The 26,509-nt window shown below is 42.6% G+C and overlaps 1 protein-coding gene and 1 long non-coding RNA gene across 4 annotated transcripts in view; one reads left to right on the plus strand and one right to left on the minus strand.

Moving 5' to 3' along the window:
* LHCGR (luteinizing hormone/choriogonadotropin receptor) overlaps positions 1 to 26,509 on the minus strand; it is a 119,164-nt gene that overhangs the window by 73,595 nt on the left and 19,060 nt on the right. For all 3 annotated transcript variants that reach the window (XM_042932226.1, XM_042932227.1, XM_042932225.1), the window contains exons 3-9: positions 24,693 to 24,767; positions 21,676 to 21,750; positions 19,505 to 19,579; positions 19,339 to 19,416; positions 9,760 to 9,828; positions 4,657 to 4,731; positions 671 to 856 (exon numbers count right to left, since the gene is read on the minus strand). In XM_042932226.1, coding sequence (XP_042788160.1) covers positions 671 to 856; positions 4,657 to 4,731; positions 9,760 to 9,828; positions 19,339 to 19,416; positions 19,505 to 19,579; positions 21,676 to 21,750; positions 24,693 to 24,767 — 633 coding nt within the window. The remainder of the gene's footprint in view (positions 1 to 670; positions 857 to 4,656; positions 4,732 to 9,759; positions 9,829 to 19,338; positions 19,417 to 19,504; positions 19,580 to 21,675; positions 21,751 to 24,692; positions 24,768 to 26,509) is intronic.
* Positions 20,687 to 26,337, plus strand: LOC122216040. The gene is made up of 3 exons (XR_006200667.1): positions 20,687 to 20,800; positions 25,456 to 25,505; positions 25,979 to 26,337. It is a non-coding gene; the product is annotated as an uncharacterized LOC122216040 (long non-coding RNA).

Consider the following 26,509-nt stretch of genomic DNA (forward strand, 5'->3'; position numbering starts at 1 on the left):
TTAAGAAAAGAATGAAATCCTGCACACCCTGTCATTCCATTCTGGATTGAAATGTATCAGTGGAATCAGTAAGATGCCCCCCACTGGACTCAAATCAGCCAGGAGCTTGTGCCCTTTTTGTTCAGGCACTGAGCTAATCCTTAGAGAGCAAGAATTCTGTTCTGAAATGAAAGATGGTCTTCTTGCTGGGAGAGAAATAGCTTTAAAAAAAGCCTCTGTAGAGTTTTGTGTCCATTTTTTTTTATTATTAAGGATTTAGACATTAGGTAAAATTTACTCTCTTGAGCCTACTTCCCTCCTTCTTTAAAAATGATGCTCTCTGATAAGGATTAGAGCTAATTGATCTTTAAGATGTCAGTTTCATACTCCATTTTGCAACTGCAATTATAGCCTAATTTAAGGTTATTATAATTCAGTTATCCTGGAATAGGCTACAAAGGTCTTGTAGCTGCAGGGTGAATTGACTGAAATCAGTTTTCGGGAAGAAACAGGATGGCTCATTTTCTTCTTGTGTCTCTGAAAGTGACCCCATGGCTTTGGAGCTGATCTAGAGCAGGGAGTGAAGGGGCAGGAAGCTGTTGACCAGTTGACTTTTTTGAAATTTGTTTCTGCCACAGGTTGGCAGGCACTACCTTTTTTTTTTTTCTTTTTTTTTTCTTTTTTTACTTACTCTTTTGTTGGCAAGTTTCTAAAAGCACAGCAGTGGCTGGGGTAAGTCAGTGTGGCATCCAGGAGGTTGGTGAATTTTTCCCTTGATGGCAGTTTTTTTAGAGAATAGGATGATGTGGCAATGAGTGTATGGATGGACTCCAGCCCATAGCTAGGCAGGGCTTGCAATTTGGTGGATGAAATATCCCTGAAAAATAGAAAGGAGCAAGCCTTTTTATTTACTGTATAGGATGAAACCTCCTGTCAGCAATAGTACTGTTCTAGGTTCTGAGGAATCTTTTCTCCATCTTGCCTTCCCCCTAATTCTCCATTCAGTTACTCTCATTAAGATAAAAATTCAAAATCTACGCCGTGTTTTTTTCCTCATATGCACCCCATTATTCCTTTCAAGGTTGAGTGTAACTCCTTACACCTGTCATACATTCATTAGCATTTCTCCCCCACCCCCCTTCCTTCCTCCCTCTCTCCACTTAGCAGGCATGAAATAACTACTTGCTTTGTGAGACAGTAGACACATGCAGTGACTTCAGCTTTTGTGCTGTATCCCAGGGGGAAATACTCAGGGCTTCAGATGCCTCCGTCTTTGTTCAAGCCCCACAGGGTAGGTTTTCATGAAGCACAGATTGCTTATACTGTTAGGAGCTGCTTATGGCCTTAGCTGTCATCTGCCTGGGATGCAGACTGCACCTTCTCTAAAGGCAAACTGGATTCACCAGTCCAAAGCAAGCAAGCAAGCACTTGGCCGGGCAAGCAGAACTGTGTGGAAAGCTTAGGTTTTGTAAACAAGGTCCCAAACTTTTTGGCTTTTCTAGACTTGAGATAATGTCTGAGAACAAGTTAAATGTGAAGAGGAAGAAGAGTCCGTGGAAATTTTGAAATCCTGCCCATCTCCTAAGTGGTTGCTGCTGATGCCCCCATGAAACTTTTCCAGCAGCACAGTCCCCCTCAGAAAATTGTCCCAATGCTTAGTGCCCAGCACATGGGAGGGGATCAATAGATGACTGATAGATGAACTTGACAACATGGAGCGATGGCTAGTGTGGGCCTTTGGTGGAACAGTTAAGACAGCAGAATTTACCTCAGGGGCTTCAGATTACTGTTGCTTTTGTGTACTCATTGATTTAGGTAACCAGTGTTCTCATCCTGCTTTATAGAGTTATCCTGGATGTGTTAGGGATACAGCACACAACTTGTGTGTGTCTGATGGGTTTTTTTTTTTTTTTGAGGGGGGTATATATTTTAAATTAGGATTGTAGAAAAGGCAAGGTCTTATCATGGAGGAGTAAAATTTCTGATAATATATTTTCAGTCTCAGTAGAAGACCAGTGGGGAAGTATTTTTGGGTTGTGGGTGGAAGGAACGCTCCTAGACACCATTTACATTCTAAGCGTGTAATGAGAACAGCTGCTTAATGAAATAAGACTAGGTCTGGTCCAACTGTTCTGGCCAAGACGGGGCCGGTGTCTCCAGTACTCGCAGTTATTTCTAAGCAGGTGGACCAAGCAGCTCTTCAGGCAAAGACTAGCAGGCAGGGTGTCTTACGACCACACTAACTTCATCATATACTGTGTCTGACCCAGAGGCAACTCTCTTTGGCTATCTAGTGGCTGGGTTGGTAGCCAGCTTGCTCTAAGAGCTCTGCCTACAGGGTGTGCTAGACTGCAAAGTCTTCAACCAACCTGTACGATTATAAGTCTGGTGTACTTTGAACATGAGACATACAGGACCTGTGCGGTAGGGTGGCAGAAGCTGAGACACAGCAGAGAAAACACTTGGCATGAGCCATGAGGTAGTGGAAGCAAAAATATGAGGTTGAGTAGAGAGAGACTGAGGATTGAGAGTGATGGAAGTTAGGAAATTGAGAAGGTCTGGAGTTTTTGTGGCAGGAATTAGGAAGTAAACAGAGTCAAGGGTTGATGGTTGCAGGAATTAAGAAGTAGAGTCAGAATGGATACTGGCAGGAGCTGGGGATTAGGTGAAGTCAGGGGTTGACAGTGCTGTGGGCTAGGAACTGGATGCTGTCTGGGGTTGACAGTAGTGGGGGTTAGGAAGTAGCACAGAGGTTGACAGTGGCAGGGTAGGAAGCAGAGTCAAGAGTTGGTAGCAAATAAGGGTTAAGAAGTATTTAGGAGTTGATAGGGGCAAGAACTAAGAAATAGAGTTGGGATTAATAATGGTGGGAGTTGGAAAGTAGACAAAATCATGAGTTGATACTGGTAGGAGCTCGAGGATTAAGAATTACTGGGTTGGTTCATTCCTTCCCCTGATCAAAACTGTAAAGCTTCATGTCATCTCAGAACACAGGTAAAGTCCTTATAATGGTCACAAGGCCCTTCACGACCCAGCTGTCTGCCACCTCTCTGTCCTTATGTTCTAGAACTCTCCTCTTTGCTTGCTCTGCCACACTGGCCCCCTTTCTTTTCTTCCATTACACAAGGCAAGTTCCTGCCTCTGGGCCTTTGCTTTGCCCTTCCCTCTACCTAGAATGCCCCTCCTGTCAATACCTACATAATTTGCTCCCTCACTTATTTCAGGCGTTTGCTTAAATGACACTTTTCAGGTTAGTCTTCCCTGACCATCCTTTTTAAAATGGTAACTCCCTCTCCCTAGAACTCCTCCTTCAGCCAACTGAATTTTTCTCCCTCACAACCAGCGCCTACATCTGCATACGACATATTTTATTTACTTATTTGATCCTCGTCTGTCTTCCCCCATTCTGTGAAGGAAGGCAGACATCTTTTTCTTATGCTCTGTTTCTCTCTCTCTGCCTAATCCAGTACCTAGCACACAGTAGGGACTTACAAAATCGTTATGGGATAAATGAATGGATGAATGAGTGAATGAATAAGCAAGCAAATGAACTGGATTGCACTGTTCACTCTCCTTCTAGCACTTTCCTAATTTCAAAATCACCCACTTGTTTGCCTATTTATTGTTGTCTCCCCTCGGTGACTCTAATCTCTTTAAAGGCAGGGACCAGAGCTATTATGCTCGCCAGTCTCTCCGGCATGCTGCCTGGTAAACAGGATGTGTTCAATCAGTGTTTGTTGAGTGAATGAGTAACAGCATACTAGAGTAGGGAGTAAAGGGCCTGGCACCTCTGTGGAAGAAAGATGAGGTCACCCCAGGTTAGAGCTGCAGAGCCTCTGGAACCCTGTTGTCTTTTTGCTCGAAGCCTGACTACAGCTACAGTTGTTTCCTATGGGATATTCAGGCTTTCCAAGGCTTTGTCAGGAGACTCTTGATTCAGTTTCCTGTTCCTTTACACTTTCTCGCATGTCCTCACATGAAACTACCAAGAGTTGAGGAAACTTGGTTCTGTTGTTTGCCTCCTCAGGGAGCCTGATGCACAGTAGCTCAGCTCTGTTTGGACAAGTGCCACGGGAAAGTCTGATCTCTGGCCTTGGATGCCCACGAGTGGATGCCAGGTGGGCAGCCTTCCCTGTGCTAGCACATGAGGTGGACCTCCATACCTGGTATTACACACTGAATTGTGTCTCCCCCAAATTCACGTGGAAGTCCTAATGCCCCAGTATTTCTGAATGTGACCTTATTTGGAAATGAAATCTTCACGGAGGTAATCGTGTTAAAATGAGGTCATTGGGATGGGCCCTGATCCAGGATGACTGGTATCCTTATAATAGGAGGGAAATTCAGAGACAGGCAGGTAGGTACACACAGAGAATGCCTCGTTAAGGCTGGAGTTACGTTGTCACAACCAGAAGGAAGGACCAGCAGCAAGGAGAGAGGCCGGGAATAGATCCTGTCTTCACATCCCTCAGAAGGAACGAGCCTGCCGACACCCTGATTTCAGACTCTGAGCCTCTAGAACGGAGACCATCGATTTCTGTCATTTCAGTGCCCCCAGTTAGTGTTATTGGTTAACGGCAGCCCTTTCCCATGCAGAGGCTGACTGTCACAAACCGGGCTGGGGACAGTGTGGCTGGACCACTGGGTGGGGAGGGGAGGCAGCACCACTGTACTCACAAGATGCTAGGCCCCGTGGCCCCCCAGAAGGCTCCATTGTGCATCTTCTCCAGGTGTGTGTTTTCCTTGAGCTCCCTGTGGGGAAGGACAGTGTTCTTAGTGGGGTTGGCACTTCGTGGGTTAACAGTCACCGCTGCGTGTGCGTTTAGAGCAGCCTGCCTGTGCGGTGCTCAGCCCGTAGAGGGAAAAGGGGGATTGTAGAAGAAGGGGAAAAGACATGCTGGTGCCAGGCTTATTGTAAAACTGTCGACGTGTACGTCTGGGCCCACCTTTCCCCTGCAGATTCCCCCTCACTCAGTAGAACGCTTTGTCCTGCAGCTTCAAGTCCTCACCCTTTCCTGTTCTGGAGTCGAGAAGGTTTGCTACCTCACAGCTGGGCGGGGATGGAAGTGCTGCTCCAGTGTTCAAGGCTGAAGGGTGGAGGCGCAGCCTGCTCTGTATCAGGTGCTCAGCTGCCCTGACCTTGGAGGCCTCAGAGCTGGTTAATAGCAATATGCTGAAGTTTGCAAATACTTTACTTGAAAAGAAAAAGTAGGGTCCATTCAAAGTTACCCTTTTCAGATATGCATTCTCACTGGGTAGGAGAGGGGAGGAAGGACAGCCTGTGCAGAAAATTGCCCTACACCCAGCATGCCCCAGTTGGGGTTCCGTGTTGGGTACATGATAGTCCTCAGGTGTGTGTGTTGAGGACCACTGCTGTTAAGGCTGTGGCACGACCAGACGCTGCTACGCAGTAGCTACCCGAGGCTTCTGTTCCTTGAGCTCCAAGCAGCTCAGGGTGAACTGTTCAGGAATAGCTCAGCTTAGTGCTGCTGAGCAGCCTGCTCTCTGGGCCCTGATGCTGGTGTCTCCAAGCCCAGGCCCCTCTCTGGGTGGACGAGGGAGCTGGGAGAGGGGTCCCTGGGCTCAGGCTTGCCAGCCTTCTTTTGAGCACTTTCTTTCTACAACAGAAGAGTGGTGACTCAGGGCATTCTGGAAAATGCATCCATTGTCGATGTGATGATTTGAAGCATAGCAGGATTCTCCTGCATCACTGTTACAGTGTTACATGGCAAACAAATAGACCAACACTCACTCTCCCCTCCCTTGCGGGAGGCATAGGCAATCACCTGGTTCGTCTCCTAGCTCTCCATCTTCTTCATTGTCTTTCTGCATGTCTCCACATCACCCCTGCCATTTAAAAACTGCAACCCCCCCTGCATCTCACTCCCTGGGTGGCTGTTTTCCACATGCTTCTACTAAGCGTTCTCCTCAGAAATCCTCAGCCCTTCCATCAGAATGCACCCGTCAGTCTCACACAGTCCTATCCCCTGGGTGTATTTCTACTTTCAAAGAGATGAGGTTGTCAGAGTCAATTGCTGTTTAAGATCTAAATCAAAAGAAAATTTCCTTCCCAAACCTCTATGGCTCTTTTCCCTGATTTGGTTTGTTTTAATTATGTTCTGTTATGGTCATAAATCATTGAAATGGGGCTCTGTGAGCAAATAATCGTCATGTCAGCCAGGTCAAATTAATTGCTCAAATTTCATGACAGAACTTTTCACGTGTCTTATTAAAAGATCTTTCTGTGTACTGATAACTCCGCAGTATGTAACTTGGTTAAAAATAAATCAGATTCGTCTACCACATTTTCCTAGGGGTCACTTTGAGGTTCTCAAGTGACACAGCCTTCCAGGTATGAGAAGCACACACAGGATAACCTCTTGAAGCACAGTGGAAGAACCCCCGAGCCCCACCCAAAATTTTCATAAGTGGGGTGCTCTGAGAATGACAAGGGGTGACTCTCAGAACCCTGGAGGCGTCTGAGGGCAACCCTCTGGTGCTGTGTCTCTCCACCCTGTCCTAACTTAGGTAGGTAGAAAATTCAAGAACTTTGTAGGGCTTTGGTGTCATCATTCTGAACAACTTTGGACAGGCCCATTTGTGAGGAAGGTGTAGAAACTGGGTTGAAGGTACACTTTGAAAATTTTGCTTGACAGTTTTGAAACCTACTCCCCCCTTCAATCCTTCAGGGGACCTCCTTGCCCTTAGAAGAGAATTTACAATCTTTTCCATTGCCCTTGAGTTCTGCATGGTTTGCTCGCTCTCCATCTCTAGGTTTGTCTCATACTGGTTTCCCATTGTTGATGACCCTCCAGCCACACTGGCCTCCTCTTAATTCCTGGAGGTTACAACTACTTTTCTTTGCCACTTCAGGACCTTTGCACATCCTGTTCCCCCTTCCCACGATACGCTTCCCTTCACTATTGCCATAGTGCACTCTTTGTCATCTTCTGGGTTCAGCCTACGTTTCATGGCCCAGGGATAGCCTACATCCATGGCCAGACTATCCCTGGACACCTAACCTAAAGCCAGACAGCCCCTGTACTCTCATAGATCTCAGTAATGGGTTATTTTCTTCATAGTATATATTCCTATCTGCAGTAAGTTCATTTATTTACTTGCCTTTTTGTCTGTCTCTTCTAGAACAGAAGCTTCATGAGGACAAGGACTCTTTACACTCTGCCATTGCAGACCCAGCTCCCTAACATGGTGCCTAATATATACTGGCGATGCTTAATGTTTGTTGAATGAATAAATGAATGAAATTGATTTGTTTTCTTGGCAAACTGATTTGTGTTCTTGGTTTCCTCTTTCTTGCAACAGTAAGATGTGGGGGATACAGAATCTTGACTAGTTGAACTTTTTGAGGTACACATCCCATTTTGGCATCCCTGATGCAGCTGGGACACTGCTGATGAAGGCCCTCTTGACTGACGTCCTGTTTTCTCTGACCTCCCAAGGATGTTTTCTGCTGGTTTTCCTCCCACTCTGTTTGCTTTTGCTCTGCTTCTCTTCCTTCTCTCTTGGTGTCCCCCAATTTTATATTCAGTTCTCTTACTCTGCCCCCTCATCCAGGTGACCTCAGCCACAAAGGCCTTCAGTTACCCCCTCTATTCAGATAGCCGATATCTGTCTCTAGCCTGTGCAACCCCCACCCCAACCACTGTCCTTTCTGCCAACAGATGAACCTTCTTTAAGCACCCTCATACTTCATTCCCATCCCAGAACTTTCAACGGCCTCTCATTTTCTATAAAAGAGAGTCCTAATCCTTTACTGTGGCATCTAAGGCCCTTCCTGCTTTGTCCCTAACCCACATCTAGTTCTTTTTAAAAGGTACTGTTTGCTGCTCTGTGAACACATGTTTCCCCCTCTGGGCCATTCTCTTTGTTGTCCTCTGCTTGGGATGCATTTTCCTTCTGTCTTTACCTGTCCAACTTAGGCCCAGCTCAGAGTCTACATCTCTCAGGAGGCTTTCTCTAATTTCCTTCTTTTCTGCCTTTGAAATCCCAGAAGACTTTACTTCTCTCAGGGGAGGCATCACACTTTGTCTTCTGTTTTAGTTACTACTTAGTATACAGTTTATATACCATCTGGCAATGCTTCTTCCTCGGCCGTAAGCTCCTGTGGGGCAAACACCAGGCCTTACTCATTTTCATTTCCACCCCAAATGTAGCATATTCCTTCAAACATAGCTGATGCTTGGCAAACCCTTGTTGAGTGAATAACTGCATGAGGCATCTGAAAGCACTGTGCCAGGAGAGGATATGCCTCTGATTTAAATTTGGCAGAAACAGATTCAATTGGCTAGAGTGAACTCTTCATTAGATTCAAGTCAACAAGAAAATGAGGGAAATTTTTCTCCATGATAGGAAGCTATCATTTCTTGAGCACTTGGTATGTGCCAGACTCAGGCTAAGAGCATAAAAATGTAATTATTTTTCCTTCATTCATTCATTTGTAATTAATTAGCTGTGCAATGTAATAAATGATAAATGAGCACCTACTCTGTGCTAGGCACTGTGTTAAGTACTGAGGATACAAAACAGACCTTTTCATTTTGGTGGGGATATCCTCAAAATAAGCCTATTAATAGCTCTATTTCATGGATGAGAACACTGTGGTTGGGATAGGTTAAGTAACTTGCTCGTGATCAAGCTGATAAATACTAGCATTGGAGTTTAAGACCCAGTTAGTGACTCTTAGATCTGTTCTCATAACCACCAAGCTCTGTAGCATGGTACCAATATACTAGAGTATTTAATTAATATGTATAGTTAAAATAAATAGTATGTTGTAAAGACTTATGTTACCCAACTTGGCAGCCTCAGCATCTCCTGGAAGCTTGCTCAAATTACAAATTCTCAAGCTCTACCCTAGCCGCAATGAAGCAAAGTCTCTGGAGGTGGGGCCTAGGAATCTGTGTTTTAACAATCTGCACCTTATTCTTGTGTGTGTTAAAGTATGAGAAGCACTGGTATAGACTACGGTTGATACAACGTATCATAAAAGTCTTTTCATTTGTTTTCCTTAATTTTGGCTTCAGTTGAGCTTTTCAGGCTCAAGTTTTCAATAGTTTGCTTAGTTTTTATTATATCCAACTGTAGGGTGATTGTTACCTTACTCCTACCTGTTAGGGTTCAAATGGCCCCAGCCCCAGTAGGCTTTGTAAATGAGCCAATCTTTTAGTAAAGAAGCCATAGAAGGAAAGAGAGGTGGGAAACAATGAAGGATAGTTAGTAGGGATGCTCTCCTTGAGTTAAATGCTGTTAACACTGGGGACTGGGTGCGATGTGGTGTAAGCACAAGGGCCCCTCACCCTGTGGAAAATGCTCCCCATACCCACCCCACCCCAGCAGTAGGGGGATGGGACTGCGAGGGTGCTTGTTGTGGCTGATTAGGCCGGTAAATGGGATTGCCAGTTTTCTCTGCAGGGGGACTGGGGGAAGAATTTCTTCACTGAAATCGTGCTGACTCTAACATGCCATCAACCTGAGCGAAGGGGCTAGAGAGGGAGGCTGTGAGATGAAACTAAAAGTAGGGTGTTGAATATTTTAGCAAACTGTCAACTTGAATGTCTCCGGGCCGCATCTGTCTTTGAAATCAGGGTGCTCTGGGGTTTCTAGCCAGCCAGTTGCCTAGTAACATGCGTGAAACACTGAGGACTAGCCACTTGAAAGTTTATTTTTGTCCTGAGTTAGTTGCTGAAGATTGAATGTGATCTGGTAGCCAGAGTAATATTTCATTTTTATTCATGAGCTGGGGAAATAGCACATACTTACAGGGAAATCAGCGTCGTCCCGTTGAAGGCATGACTTTGTATTTCTTCAAACCCATTTCCATATAGTTTGCTGAAGGGAGAGGAGAGAGGATTTAGCAGTGAAAGCAGCACATTTTGGAATCACACATTCTTCCTTCTGTGACATTTACTACTAAGATAATTACTGGCGTATGCAACATTCACCTCTGTCTAATGTTTTAGATTCTGAGGACCTGGTGAGAGGGAGCTGGGTTTTTCTCTTTTTTTCTTCTTGCTCTAGTTTGGCTTCACCTCCACCACTCTAGTTTGGCAGTAGCAGCAGCAGCACCAATTTATTACGTGTTTATTAAGTGCCAGATACTTGACCAGCTATTCGACATCGATTTTATGACTTAATCCTCATTGCCATTTCCATTTTACTGATGAGAAAGCGATGTCTCACTGTCGTCGTGCTGTCTGCTCAAGCTTAAAGAAAGCAGCGGCGGAAGCAGAAATAGTGGCCAGAACCGTCCAATGCTCAAGTCTTGCCTCTGCCTCCTCAGGCCTGTGTGGGCATGTGTGCTTTCTGGGAGGCTGAAAGCGGAGGGCAGAGGAAGGCTCTGGTATGGAGTTAGCTTTTCCTTTTCTTGGATGAGTATGTGTTTTGGTTGCTGCCATATTTGGCTCCATAACCAAGAAGATTTCAGTGCCTATAAACAGTTCTTTAAGACGAATTAGTGGATAGCGAAATCAATTTAGTCGGGTGCAATCGGCATTTTGCAAAATGAGATAGAACAGAATGGGACAAAATGGAAGATACTGGAGTGTGTTGCATGTAATTAGGGTAGTACTACTTATGGAATTTTGTTCCACCATTTTTGTATGTTACATACTTAAAAGTATACCTACACATATACATAGAAACATCTACATCTGTTCAGAATAAGACACAAGAGGCTCCTCAGAAGACAGACGTCGGGAAATGTTGTAGCCTGCAACAAACTTGGAGAGGATCAAGTGGCACGCTTTTATTTTATAAAGAAGGGAAGAGTCTCGGAAAGGAAAATGGCTTGTCTAAAGCCCACAAGAGGCAGAAATGGGACCAGAGCACACGGTGTCTGGGGCTACTTCCAGCATGTCAGTTTCACTGCTTGCTACTACTTTTCTACCCTGAGATATCCAAACGGCCCCTCTTCCTCTTCCTGGGGGGCTATGCTTAAATAACATGTTCTTGTGTGGCCCTTCCTGGCTGCCCATTTAAACTACCATCTTCCCTTCTCCCAGCATTCCTGCATTCCCATCCCCCTTTGTTGAGTTGTTTTTCCTCTGTGGCTTTATCAGCATCTGACCCTGGATTATAACATACTTGTTTATCTACCTTCCCCAGCGGTTAGCTTCATGAGCACAAGGATTTGAAACTGTTCTGTTCCTTGCAGAATCCCCTGTATCTAGAGTAGTGCCTGGCACTTGGGAGGATTACAATAAGTATATGTTAAATGAACTGGATGAACAAATGGGTGTATGTAAGGTGAATTTCTAATCATAGCCAACCGGGCAAGTTTGAAAGGCACAGTCTTAGAAATATTTGTGTAAGTCCTTCATGCACAATGATGTAATACTCAAGTGAGAAAGAGCTATATAGTATAACATCAAATTAAACTCCAGCATCTGGCAAGACCCTAGCTTCCCTTTAAGGGGTTGCTGGTAGTTGCATGGCCTTGTCATGGGTGTGCTGGTGGGTGTGACTTGAGAAACAGTTTAGATATCTTCCCCAGATGTTCCTGTTCCACATGGCTGTTGACTGCAAGGTTTCTCTAGCCTTTGTTAAATAAAACAAACATGGAATTCTGTCTTGTGGTCTGTGTGTGTGTGTGTGTGTGTGTGTGTGTGGTGTATATTTGGGGGTGGGGGTCTCTTTCCATCAATCCACAGCACATCTGAGACAAACCAGAATATAAATAAGCAGGACTCAGGGTTGAAGCATGATGTTTGAACACTGGAATTCAGAAAATACAGAGATTACAGAATAATTCATAAGGTCTCCTCATTAATTTTAGTTCAGATCGAACAGGGGAAGTGTATTTAATTCATTTTGTAAAACCCCCGGGTGTCTCATAATGCTTGCTCCCTAGCAGAAGCTTAGTCAAAAGGCTGGGTGGAGCAGTGGCCTCACCCTTCCACGTGAGGAAGAGCCTTCTCTGGCTTCTCCTGCTCTCATGTGCTTTCTTCTAGAATTCTGAATTTACAACTTCACATATGAGCTCTCAGCCAGGATTACTGGCTGCCATTTTTTTCAGTAGTTTTCTTTCCTCATGTATATGATAGAATTGGAGGGGCTAGGTACTTTCTTGGTTTATGCCTGTTGCCTTGTGCAGTTACACACAATCTTCTTGCCTCCTTAGCAGCTCAATCCCACTGGAATTCTTTTTTTTTTTTTATTTTACATTTAGAATATAATTCTTTGGCAGTCCTTTATCATTGGGAGTTTGAATTCCTTTATAGCAATCTCTTGTAGATAAAGGAATCATATTGTTCTTTTCTCAGAACTTCTTTGAAATTGGATTTCTTAGAGTCCAAGCCAATGTTTGCCAAAGCATTTCCCCTTCATCTCCTGACTCAGAATCAACTGGAGCTGCTTGCCAGAAATGCAGACTCAGACCTACTGACCAGGTGCACTGCAGATCTGTGGAATCAGATCTGATTCACAGATGGTATCCAGGAATTTGTACTTTTATAACAAGCTCTCCCAGTGAGCCTTGGGCATGCCACTTTGGGGCCTTTGCCCTAGGTTACAGCATTGGATGACATAGCTCTCACCATTTCCATATACAGATCAGATGGTCTGCTGGACAGAACTGAGTCGAGTCTGGTCCCCTTACCACTGTCTCTACCTTCTAAGTGATGGAGTTACATGTATAGTGAATTTAAAAAAAGTAGCCCCTACTCTGTTTTGAGCAAAGCAAAGCTGCCAGCAGTTGTCTGGATACCCATTCTCTGTCATTTTTATGTGCTGTTCTTATCCTAGTTTTGATATATATTAGAATTTTGTACTTTTTTTTTTTTTTTTTTTTTTTTTTTTTTTTTTTTTTTTTTGGTGGGGCTTACAATGCCATTGTTCTAAGTGAAGCTTCATGGTTAAGGTTGCAAGTATTCAACCCAACTGCCTGGGCTTGAATCCCAGCTCCACTACTTATTAGCTGAATTACTTTATTCAGTCATCTCACCTCTCTGTGTCTTAATTTCCAAATCTGAAAATAGGGATGATAATAATAGTATTGACCCCAAAAGACTGTTGTGTGTATTAAAATGCATAACATATGTTAAACACTTTGAAAGAAGTCCTGGAACACAGTAAATGCTTAATGTGTTGCCATTATTATTATTATTATTATTATTAATTATTATTATTATATCTTGTAGTAGCCTCCGTCTCTCTGACCAGAATACAGAGCAGGGGTTTCCCTTGTCCTGCTCTGGACAGGATTTCTGTGAAATGCAGCAGTCTGTTTAATTGAACTGTTCAATGGGGTAGAGGTGTTCCTGCTCCTGGTGGAGGAGGTCATTTTAGTGGCCTGGGCTGCCCTACGTGTACTCACTCTCCAAAGGTCCGCTGACACCTTTGGTCTGTGTTGGCATCATTGACATTTTTGTATTGGGACATTTTTTCATGTCTTTTTTAATAGCTTGGGTCCTACTTGTCCCGACTTCCCAGAGAATGGAGCTCACCGTTTCCTTTTTAGTTGTCTCTCTTCAGCTTTGTTCTTAGCAGTCGCTCACAATAGAATGTGTTGCCTTGTTTTGATTAAAAGAGTGGCTTCCTTACTTTGGAGAAGTTACAAATGTGAGTGGGAGGCCTCATGCTGTCAGGCCTGCACAATGCTTTAAAATGCCCCTTAAAACAGCTGGAGAGTCACTTCAGATAACTTTTTTCCCAAGACTTCATGGTGTCAGAATTAAATGAGGACAGCTTCCCTTGCCTTGGGGATGCAGTCACAGGCACGGAAATGGTTTCTCCCCCTCTCCTGTATTACAATAGCTGCACCTTACTTTAAAGCATTGTCTGTGTTCTCTATTCAAATGTCAGTAATTGTGACTCAAAAAGAGAGAATGTCACCTTTTTATTCAAAATAGGATTCAGGCTTTAGAACTTAATCACAGATGATACTCTAATTGTGAATGCTGCCTTAAAACAAACTCCTAATATTCCTGGGGCTCTAAAAGCATTTTCTGGCGTTTTAACAGTATTAGATGGTCTTTCATAGTTCCCTTTTAGATCATATAACCACCTAGTTTTTGGATGATTTTAAAGAAGAAAGCTTAATTTATGTTTGCAGATCTGCAGGGTCTCAAAAAGTGGCCTCAGGGTTTCTATTTCAGAAAATATGCCCTATGGTGGTATATCTATAAGCAAATTTTTATCAAATGACTATACAAATACCTACCTAAAGAACAGGGATCCTAAATTCACCTCTTTCTTCTCCCTGTGGTATTTTTCTGCAGTCCTTTTTTGTATGAATAATTCTTGTGTATGAAGTATATGGAGACACTTCTTTAGTGGATGTCCTGGCAGTGGTTGTATGGATAACTGTCACCAGTCACTGTCATCAGGCCAATCTCTATATGCTGCCATGACCCTGGTTTTGAATGTTCATCAGAATTCCCCCACTTCTGTGGGTCTCACATTCCCAATGGCAAGGGAACCCTCTCTCTGAGGCGGGCATACCTCCTGTGTTTTGGCAGCATGGAGTTGTTATGTTCCCCCTCAAGTTGCCCTCAGCCAAGTTCATGTGGATTATTATTATAATGGATTATAATATATTGAATAAAATTTTTGAAAAATCTACTTCCACAGTGATATTTAAAAAGAATGAGATTGAGAGAGAGAGGATTCTTCTTTTATGGAAGAGCATTGGTAATAAATGTGGAAGAATGATGAGATTTAAAACTTCCATTTTGTAATACCCTACATAAATGAATAATCAGCAGATGCTGAAACCATCAGATGAAGGGTTATTGGCCAACAGGCTAGCGGCATCAACTCAAAGTCTCCCACCATGCTTTATTATTAATGACAAAGGGAAACATGTGCTCTTACAATGAAGATGTCTGGCAGTCACCACTTTAACCAAATGGCCAAGGAGCATGGCACGACATGCTTTCTGGTTTGATGTACTGGGAGAGATACAGCATGCCCTTTGCAATGTTCTTGCAGAAAAGTTGACCTGAATCTAATCCTGACAATACAGTCAAATGAATCCATATAACTGGCCTGGGCTCCTTCAAGGAATTGGTGTCATACAGAACAGAGGAAGGCAGGGGAGCGGATCTTGGGGTGGAGGTGAGGTTGGGAGGACTAAAGAGACATAATAGTGAAAATGCAATGCATAAACTTTGATTGGAGTCTGAGTTTAAAAACAATCTATAAAGGACTTTTTCATTGGAATGTGGAGTATGGGTTGGAGGATGCCATTAAATTCAAGTTCATTTTTTTAGGTATAATGGTGTAATTATGTAGAATGTCCCTGTTTTTGGGAGATACATGCTGAAATGTTTAAGGTATGAAGCATCATAATATCTATAAACTTCTTTTGGATGGTTTGCCCAAAAGGAAATGTGTTGTGTATACTTAAGATACATAGAGATGGGGTGGGCGTGGCAAGCTGTTAATTGGTGGTAAATCTAGGTAAGATGTAAAGGGGTATCATTGGAAAGACAAATGGAAAGTGACTCCGTTTTTCCATTAAAAATTTTCAAATAAATAATATTAAAAAAGATGAAACAGGATGGTCTAAAACAAGTGGCTTGCTGAATATTAGCTTTTAATCATGGCGATGCTGTGTAGTTGACATGACACGATTGGATTTGCACCAAAGGTATTAATAATCCCACTGGATACACAGAGACAGAGGCATGTCTGGGTGGTGTAATTGACTAAGGTTCATAGACACAGAGCCGGGACTAGAATCCAGGCTTTCTGTCTTAACGCCTAGCAGCCTCTTGAGTGTGACTTATGACAGGTGCAACCTGGAATCTTGTCATCCTTTGCCAGGCATTCTTTCTCTGAAGGGCCTTAGGGAATTAGTTGCCATGACCTTTCCTTCTCTTTGTAGAGTTCAGACATGAATCAAAGTTGTCTCTTTTTTGAGACTGGTATGACCAGTCACCTAGAATATTTTAAAGGTGGTGCAATGCAGCCAAATCCTGCTCACTCGGGGGGGGGGTACATTTCAAGGTGGCCTCTTGAGGAGATTTAATGAAAAGCCAAAGTGGCTATAAAGGGACGTAAGAGTATAATGCATAGTTTTAGCATTAGCCCCACTGAGCTTCTCTAGCATCAAGTGAAGTGTTCTGTTTTCATTAAATGAGCTCACAGTTGGTAAAGATTTAGGTGGGGGGAGGGCAGAGAAGGTTCCACAAAAAGCAAAATTTCAAATACTACTAATAATGAAGAGATAAGGCCTGCTTTCATTATTTTCTAATTAGGGAGTTGAACTTTATAGCTGAGAAAATAAGGCTTTCCTCTTTAAGTGTAATACCCTTTTTCCAGCAGGGTGCTCCACGGGGTCCTTCACTTACAGAAGGGCCCATTCAGCTGAGAACAAGTGCCAAGCAAATGACTAATTGCTCCCCTTCCAGATGAAGGGCTGAGAGTGAGGAAGGAATGGAAGCACAATGCCCCCTCCCCCTGGGGCCGCCTAGGAGAGGTGGATCTGCAATCCTCATTAACTTCAGAGGTGGGGCAATTATGCCCTGCTGGTAGGCACTATTCTTCTTAAAATCATAACTAACATAAGTTAATGGCCCCATAATAAAAATACTGTGCATCTCTCATGTGCACATACTGAAATGTGATGTGTGAAAGGAATCTTTGGTTGTTCCTTGAGTTTGGTAGGGTGGTCCCATCCTAGGAGCTCACAGAATCCTGTGGATCATCCAAACATTTGTTTCCGTGTTGATCATTCTCCACATCTTCTGTCCTTTCATTCCATTTCCACTTCATTCCAATGGCTGCATGTTACTTGGAAGGAGTGCCAATTGGTTCCTGATTATTTTTAGATTTAGGTCAAACTCAAAGGGAGTCTTGAATATTTGTGATGTTTGAATAAAGGCTACTCTGTTGGGTGGTTTCTTCTTCTTACTACTTTTATCAGAGTTACTTCTTAGCTTTTAATCCTGTATCCCAGCTTTCAAGACTCAGTAATCCAATTTCCCTTCCACCCCTGCCATTTATCTAAACCTATTTCCTGTTTCTTTAGCTGGACATTTATTCCCAATAAGTAAGACTCATCTTGTTTTCCTTTTTTCCACAGCCGTGCTTTTGCTCATGCTATCCCCTCACTGGGACCACTCACTCCCCTTTTCTTGGTATGTGGGACCACATAATGGTTAAGATTGTGATTCTGAAGACAGACTGGGTCTAAGTCTTGACCTTGGGCAAATCACTTAACCTCATAGTGCCTTGGTTTCCACACGGAAAAGCCCTACCTCATAGGGTTGTTGTGAGATGTAAATGAGTTTTTTTTTAATTTTTTTTTTAATGTTTATTTATTTTTGAGACAGAGAGAGACAGAGCATGAACAGGGGAGGGGCAGAGAGAGAGGGAGACACAGAATCTGAAACAGGCTCCAGGCTCTGAGCCGTCAGCACAGAGCCCGACGCGGGGCTCAAACTCACGGACCGTGAGATCATGACCTGAGCCGAAGTCGGACGCTTAACCGACCGAGCCACCCAGGCACCCCAAATGAGTTTTTAAAAAGTAGTTAAAAACAGTGCAGGCATTTACTAAGTGCTGTATAAATATTAGCTGCTATTGTCACATTTACCCACATAATTGTTACTGATACTGTGAGGTCTAACTCAAGCAGCTGTCTCTGATTTCTCCAGCCCAAGAGGACATCTCCGAGACTTCTCATTTCTGTGTAATACAAACTCTCACAGTGAATATCTACTAGTTTGTATTATTTTTTCCTTATTTCATGTTTGCCCCATATTTTCTCCTTTTCCTCATAGTTGAGATTCTGAGCTTCTTGGGGACAGGGATCTTACATCTTTTGTGTTCTAAATAAAGACATAGGAAGACCCTAAATCCTGAGACATGTAGTAACTCCCCACTCAGTTTTTGGTTGGTCTCTCACAGGGGACACGATAAATGAATACTTCTTGATACATTCAGCAGTGAGTTGGAAATACTTTATAAAGAGCTGTAAGAGCTGTAGTATGTGAGGAAAGTGGAGGAGCAGAAAGACTATAGAGAAGATTTTCTAGGATCTCCTATCTCCTGTCTCTTCCCTGGCATTCAAGGGCTGCACATAAAGAATTTATCCTGAAAAGAATTTTTTTTTTTTTATTTCTGCTCTGTATTCTTTGATTGCAGTACTCTGAATACTCTGAGTTGGAGCTGCATTGGCTACAGCTTTGTAATATGACAATTATATGTGTGGAATTATATCTACACAAAGTAAAAAGTTCTATACAAATGCAATATACATTGATACCAATATTTAGAATCCATGATATAAAAGAGACTCCTTTGAGATGTTTTTTCTCTTGCTTCACAACTACCTCCTCATTTTGGGGTCATCCAATGCATGCTCTTTCTTTAAGGGCAAGCTCATTTATTGACTCAGTATAGCCCTGCTTTGGGCTGTAACCAAAGCAGAAAAAGTGAGAGGGATATGGATGTGGGGAGAAGAATTGAATATGGGTCACTGGGCTTCGGATATAAGGGAGATGTGGTGCCCAGATTTCTTCTTCTGAATGGTGGGGCAAAGGTGAGTGCCCTAGGAGAAGATGGCAGGGATCCCAGAGGGAAGGAAGTCAGGCAGATGAACAGTGGAAGATAATAAGTTGGGTTATCTTAGTGCAGTGCCGTTTAAACTTTATGTGCATGCATATCACTTGGGAACTTGCAGATTCCAAGTCTGTAGTTCTGAGTCATGAGAGTATGCATGTCTAATTGGCTCTTAGAAGATGCAGTAGATGCTGGTCCATGAATCATACTTTGAATAACAATGCCTTAGGAAAGAGCATCAAAGGTATAGGGCCTGTGAGCCTGGTAACCTGATGCGTGATTGTCAAATAAAAAGACATTATTTTCAAGTATTAAGGGATGTAGGGAATGGGTATAGATGGTGCTCCTCAGAAGCAAAGTAAAACATTGGAGAGAGAGAGAGAAAGAGAGAGAGAGTGAGTGAGTGAATGCAGGCTTTCTCGATCAACTATTCTACCTACTTGGAGAATATCTTTCCAAACTCTTCTCATTTGAAACTTGAAATTTCTGTGCTCTTTGCATGAGGGCAGCCATTTCCCTCCAGGCTGTCTCTTCCCAGCTTTAGAGCATTCCAATGATGCAATGAACAATTTCATCAGTTGGAAATTTGGTCACTGTAAGTCCTCAGGGTCCATCTCATTAACTTTAAACTGAATGGGTCAGTTGGTTGTTGTGTGAACACATGACCCAGCTGTAATCCCATGCAGCTACTCTCACCCTTAGCATTTTAGGTCATAAAGACTTACCAGTGAATGAGGAATGTGGTAAAAGATGAGAAAGAGCTTACCTCAAGCTAGAAGTGAGAATAGCAGGAGCCTGTATGGCAGAACGTGAATCTGGGAGTTTACTCACAGTGTTATGGATTCGTTATTCATCCCTTGAAAAGCATTTCCTGGTATGGTGGTTATGTGTAAGTTATCACAAATTTCCCTTGAGGAATAAAATGAGAAATATTTACTTTCCAAATTTTAGCTTCAAATAGGAAACTGCTATGCATAGCAATCAGCCTGGTACTTACAGAATGAAATTAAATTCGGAGGAGAAGATCTTCGTAACATCTGGAAGCTCTTGGATGCCTGTGTTACAGATGCTCCTGTGATTGGGGGCAGGGTGGGGATGTGGGCAGAGAATGAATAAAAGTGATTGTCATTAAGGCATAAAGGTAAAAGCAGTAGAAAGGCACTTTGCAAAGACTATTTTTAAATTAAAAAAATAGTGAGTTTGACTTTATTGGTAGCACTTTTAGCTGCTGAAGGTTGTCAGAATTTTAAAGCCCCTAACACTATGGGAGAAGTTGCTGTAAGGCTCCTATTTAAAGATTAGGGGCTGGGACTATACTTTTACATTTATGTTTTTCATTTGCATTTTCTTTTTCATTTACATTTATGTTTCCAGCCTGTCTTTTCCTATTGTATCAGTTGCATTTTTCTATTGTATTCCATTCCATTCCTTTCCGGTAATTTGCTCTTGATAGTTCTAGAAAGCATCCCTCTACTTTTGAATAGGTTTTAACTCAAAGATTTTAGGAATATTAATCTCCATGTGAGAGATCCATATCCCTCATTATTAAAAATCTTTGTTTTTTATTTAGCTACCTACTGGTTCATGGAGTTTTTTCTTATAACTTATCGAAATCATTGAACATTCTTTTGGTTATTGGAGCTACTCAAGACTCTTCTTCCTCCTACCTTTTGTTTAAACTTCAAAGAAGAGAGAGGGTTCAGTGATAGGTTAAATTGAAGGATATTTTATTACACAAGAGTGGGACTCCTTTAGAGGAATCCAGGAATCTGGATTGCCCCTGAGTTTTTTTGGGGGGGCTGTGGGGCTCAAACTTGGATGCTTAATTGACTGAGCCACCCAGGCACCCCTCCCCTAAACAAGTTTTAAATTCACCTATCATAGACTGAAGAAACTGATATGAACTGCCTGGCACTCTGGTGGCAATGGAAGAAAGGGAGCCAGGTTTCTCTTTGGTTCTTTCTGATTCTCCTTCTTATCTGTAATTCCAGACTACACTGAATCCTTGCCCTGTTTACGGCTAGTGATGGCAGTGCAGCTTAGACAGCAATGTGTACTGGGGTTGGGGGAATATCACTCTTCAGGGGGGTAAAAAAGGGACTATAGCGGGCAATTTTGGTTCTGGGATTTTCTTATGTTTTTCCCAATGTGGTTGATACTGCAGATGCTTATGTCTCCTGCAGACCATCAGAGGCCTGGAAAAGCAGAACACCTGGGCTGGGAATCATCCAGTGTTCGAGTTGCCAAAGGAGCCATGCTAGTGCCTGCAGCAGCTCCTGGAGGAGGCCCCAGGGTGAGACTGTACAGATGGCATGGAACACAGACCCAGAGAGATGTCCTTCCTCCCTCTCCAATTTTTTTTTTTTTTTTTTGAGGTGGTGGGGGTTGTGAACTTCCATCTTCTGAAGATTTTATGAAATTTAACTTATCAGGAAAAAGAGTGAGAGAACATCTATGTTAGAGGGCTTTAAATTTTTCTGTGTGAACAAGTGATTGGTTGGCATGTGAGAAGATCCATAGTGATCAATTTATAGATTGTATCAAGTTTCAGGAGTTTTGATTTTGCTGGCAAGGCAGTGAGTCTGCTGGGTTATAGTGGTACTCAATTTATAATTGTAACTAGTAGATTTAATAAGATTTAAAGGGAAATAGAAATAGGACATAATGATTTCATTTACATGGCACAACGCCTACTTCAAGGCAATACTTAAAAAGTTTTTACTTATTGAATAAATGAACAAATGAGGTGAAGGAATCAATAATTCTTCACCAGGGATGGGTGTCAAATTAGAATTGCCTTTTCCACTTTCATCTAAGCTCTATCTCCATCATCACCTCACCTTAGTTCCTGATTTATCCTTTTCTCTAAAGTGTCATGACCCCCCCAACCCCACTGTTAGTTTTGAAAACCATTGCAAAGGGGGTGATATTCTTCTCGTGTGTTTTTTGGAGAGTGAAAAGGTCAGGAGCCGGTTAAATGGATTTGGAAGCACCCAGCCTGGTGGCTGACAAGAAATGCTGATTAAATCTTAATCAGAAGGCTGAAGGCAGACATGCAAATCCTGCTAAGTATATAGTTAAAAAAACTCTTTCCAATCTTTTAATTGTTTTGACTTTCATCAGATGCCCAACTTCCCTCCCAGTTTCTCAAAAAGGAGAAATCCTCACAGGTATTTTAACCGGGGCAGATTTCTAAATGCTCCAGGCTCGATGTACACCAGGTTTTTGGTGTTCTGGATCAGTCTGTAAAGAGAGAGGCAGCAGTTTAGCAGATGTGTATTGTTTGGAATGCACAAGACCATGGTCACCAGAGGATGCTGGCTGAAAACGGCACCAACAAAAATCAAGTGACTTTCATAGGTTTGAGAGGAGCTCCTAAGAGCCTGGGGATGGAAACTGCACAGTGGGACCCAAATGGTTCTTGCCAGGAAGCTCTGCTCTCACCCTCTTGCTGGGGCAGGTGTAAATATCATAGCTGGCAGTCTGTTCCACCCCACTCTATGAAGCAGCACCAACTTCCAGGACTCCTGGCCAAGTTGGTCCTGCCCTACAGTGGAGCCCACGCACTAGGGGGTGATGGGAGATTCCACTCCCAGGATGGATGAGCAAATTGGCTACTCTCCCTTACAGGCAAACTGGTCTTCTTCGTGTTGGGCTGTCAGGTGCACTGCCAGTTATCCAGATGGGCATTCAGTCTTTGGATCAATCCAGGGGCTTGGATTTGGGGATTTTATACCCCTTCTATAAATAATTTGTTGTGTGGTGATGCCCAGCCTCCTAACTTTCCTGAGCTAGTGTGCCCTTCCATAAAACTAGAATAATAATATGCGTTCTTCCTACCTCAGAGGTTGCTACGTAGTGAGTAATAGAATAGGTAGAGATAATGTATGAGGCTAGGCCTTGTACAGTATGTAAGTACAGCCATAACTCCACGGTGGTGTGGTTGCCCTTCTCCCTACTTCTCCAGTGACTTTGACCCTTTGAGAAGTAGCCACAGTTGCCTGTCTACTTTAGATTAAATAAAAGGCCAGTCAATGCCTTTGATTCTCTTTCCCCATGCAATGACCACTCAAAGAAATGATAATTGCTCTAGTTCTATAGAGAAAATATAGTGTATTGGTTAGGTAGATGGGCTCTGGAGTCAGCCTGGTTTTATCTTGGTTTTACTGATTATATGACCTTGGTTACATCATTTAAAGCTCGGTTTCCTCATAGGGTAGTTTTTGAGGAGTAAATATGTGTGTGTCTGGTTCACAATTACTGGTTAACAGTAATTGTTAACCAGTGTTAACAGTTATTATTATAGTTGGTGAAATCAGGGTGTTGAATGATTTGTATCTAGTCACACAGTTGAGAAGTAGTACAACTTGGAAGTGAACTCAGTTTTTCTGACTCTGAGACTAGTGTTCATTCCCCTTTACTATAGTTACCCACCATTGGTGCCTGTTTCCAACTTTTATGTCTGTTCAATTTCTTTAGAGGTGAGTAATGTTTTGTTGTAATTATTTTTACAACAACTTAGTCAAGCAGTCGTGGGCCATGTGGGTAGGATGGAAGGAACTTTTATCTCTTAAAGATTTTTGGTGGTCTGACCTTAAACCACTCATTCAACAAACATTTACTAAGCACCTACATGTGTCAGGCATTGTTTTAGGCACTGGGGATACAGCTGTGAACAAAAAGAGCCTGTATGGAGCTAACATCCTAGTCTCAGGGCCTTCCCTGGGAAAAGTCCGTAAGTTTTCCGTTAGAGCATTTTATTTTTCTTTCTGTTGCATCACGAGCAATTTATTTATCTTAAGCTGTTCTGGTGGTTCACAGTATAAGCTGTGCTTCTGTATCACTTGGGAAGTCTGTTAAAACTACAGATTTTGAGGTCTGGGATAGGACTGTCATCTATAATGGTAATGACCTTCTCTCTCCTCCCCCAACCCCCAATTCTACTTCATAGCCAAGCCCAGACTATAAATCTACATTTATAGTATTTTAGATTTCCCCATAATTGGTTGGTGAGTTAGGCTCACCTCCCTGACTATAATGTCATCTCCTGGGGAAGAATTGTATTTTACCTCCTCTGTATTCCAGCAGCATGTGACCCTTGGTTGGACATGTGGCGGGTACTCACATACTTATCAATCAATTATTCTCTTTAGATAATTGCTAATTGGACCATTCATAGGGAGGCCTTGTAGTGTAGTGGAAAATGCATAAGCTTGGGAGAAAGACAGGCTGGGGTGGAATCTCATCTCTGCCATTGTCTACGGTGCCACACTGGTCAAATTACTGACCCTCTGAACCTCCATTCCTCCCCCTGAACAAAAGGGATAATTACCCTACTTTGCAGGGTGGCTGTGAGGATTCATACCACCTTGAGGAAATAAATGCCAGGCACAAGTGTGCAGAAAATGTTTGTGGCTAACATCCTTCCCCTTCCCTTAACTTTCAAAACTCCTGTGCAGGTGAAGTTTGTACAAGCTCAGGTTTGAGCCAAACAAGGCAGCAGTAAGAAGCCTGGCTTAGGAGTTACACGAACCAATTTCTAGCCCCAGCTTTAGCACTAACTTGCTGTGTGACATCAGACAAGTCAGTTAAACTCTTTGGGTTGTAGGTTCATCATCTGAAAACTGAATTGAGCCAGTCTTCACCCATCTTTTTTTGTAAATTGGAGGAAAATGATAATTTGGAAAGAACTCTTTTTAAGACTCAATTCTAACACATCACAATAAGAATAACAAACACATACACATGTCCCACACAGGGCTTTTACACGGTTGGTTTCCAAGAATCATTTACTGATTAAATGAAGATGTCCAAACAGTCCCCAATGTACTAATTCATGATCTCTAAGCTCCCTTTCAGATTTTCCCACTACCCCAAGTACTTCATACCCTCCCTTCCATAAGGTAAGAGCTACTTGGCAGGACTCCACAATGTCAATTTTAATTTCCAACTTTGTGTTCTGATGTTTCAGAGTTTATACAGCTCCCAGGGAGAAGCAGTTGTCACCATGGCAACCTTCAGGCCACTGCAGTGAGAGAAATTAGTGCCTGCCCAGACCTAGTAATTGCTGCAGTCTTTTCCTCTTGGATTCCTAGCAGTGGATGCTTGAATACAAATACCGAGTAGGCTCCAGCCAGCGAGGGTAATAGTGTACAGCAATAAACTATGTGTTAGCTGATGCTTACATTTCAGACAAATTGAGGAGGTTGTCAAAGGCATTAGCTTCTATCTTTTCCAGAGAATCACTCTGAGAGATTTCACTAGGGGAGAGAAAAAAAGGGAAGAAACATGAAAGAAATGACCATGTCTGCATAATAATAAGCTATGGGTGTGACCCAACAACTGGGGGCTCCAGTGGGATGCCTTAAGTTGTCCTCCTATCATCAAGTGCTGCCATCTCCCTTTAGAAGCACTGATGGGCATCTGTAACCCAGGTGCTGTTGAAATGCGGGTTTCAGTAACCCCTGTTTATGTGACAGGTTATTTTTTCTTGTTCATCTTATGACTCAAGAGTCACAGTTTGTTAGAAGTGGACAGGTCTTTTGAGGAAATCTAGTCAGATTCCCTTGTATTACAGCTTTCGAAATTGAGACTCAGAGGAGAGGCAAATAGTGCTTATGGGAAGGCTCAGGACCGGGATCTGGATGTCTGGATTCCCAATTCCATCATTCTAGTGAGGTTTTAATTTGGGTTACATTCATTGTTTCATAACTCTTTACCCTTTTCCCAAAATCCTGCTCTGAGGTGATTGCAAGGTGGTCAACTTCCGCACGTAGTGTCCTTTTTAGGTTGTGTCTATTTCTTTGGCTGTTCTCATTCTTTTAGCAAATTGAGGACAAGGAGTATGTCTTGTTCACTTCTGAATCTGTGGCAACTAGATATTGCCTGGTACGTAGAGTATCAATGAATGAATGGATTAATGGATGGCTTTTTTTTTTTTTTCTAAAGACATGAACATAAAGGGCCCAGCTTTGCCATATACCATCTCAAGCATGCAGGTAATATCAATGTTACCCTAAAATTCCACCATAAGCTACCATTTGCTACCAGCTGAGAAAAAAGTCTCAAATTCACAAATTGTACATTTGAGTGTTTCTAAGGTTAACATTCACTGAAGCCTTCAGACTTCAAGCTTTAGCCCACAGAAAGGCTGAGCCTAAGGCAGTTAATGTCTTTTATGAGCAACACAGTAATGGATTGTTGCTGGATGGATTAATTTCATTCCTACCTAATGGTTTGTTTATTTAGCTGTGGCTACTTTTCTCATGAGGAGGTCTTAATGCATTAAGTTATCAAAGCTCAACATTTAAACTTGGGAGCAGAAGAATAAGGGTTAGGCTCAAGGAGACTGACATCTATGTCTTGAGGAATCATTTTTAATGTCCCCATTGCGTATTAGTACCCTAAAGAGCAGTCCAAGTTTCCCCAAGGAGCTAGGATTGATGATGCTGTATCTTCATCTTCTTTACAGATGTAAATCTGCTTCAAAAGCCCAGTGAATTGTTAAGATCAGAGATGCTCTTTAGGAACTAAATGGCCTTTGAGGTCCTTTCACTCAGACTAATGTTAAGGAGGATTCTGGAATACTGGACTCCTGAGAAAGTTCCCTCTCATGCATGGTGCCTTATGCCCTGGCAGCCGAGAGCCAGGGAGAATGGGTTGAATTGACATCTGACAGAAATATGAGATCACACTGTATTATCAGGTTGCTTTATACTTTTGATAAAGGCCTTTTATCAATACAGCTCTAAATACTGTGTGTCTGTCATACACATCTTCTATTTTAGGTATAAAGATTGTCTTCTGATGCACAATAAACCTCCAACACATTTTCTTCTGTGTGGGTGTTATCTAAAAATGTGACACAAGGGAATAACTGCTGTAGCAGAAGGAGGATTTTTATGATTGGAATCTATTTTCTTTTCTATGTGAGAAATTTATCATCACTTATCAAAATGCATTCAGTTCATTGAAGCAAGGTTAATTATCTGGAACTTAATGA

The sequence above is a fragment of the Panthera leo genome, chromosome A3 (assembly GCF_018350215.1).
Source record: "Panthera leo isolate Ple1 chromosome A3, P.leo_Ple1_pat1.1, whole genome shotgun sequence".
Taxonomy (NCBI): Eukaryota; Metazoa; Chordata; class Mammalia; order Carnivora; family Felidae; genus Panthera; species Panthera leo.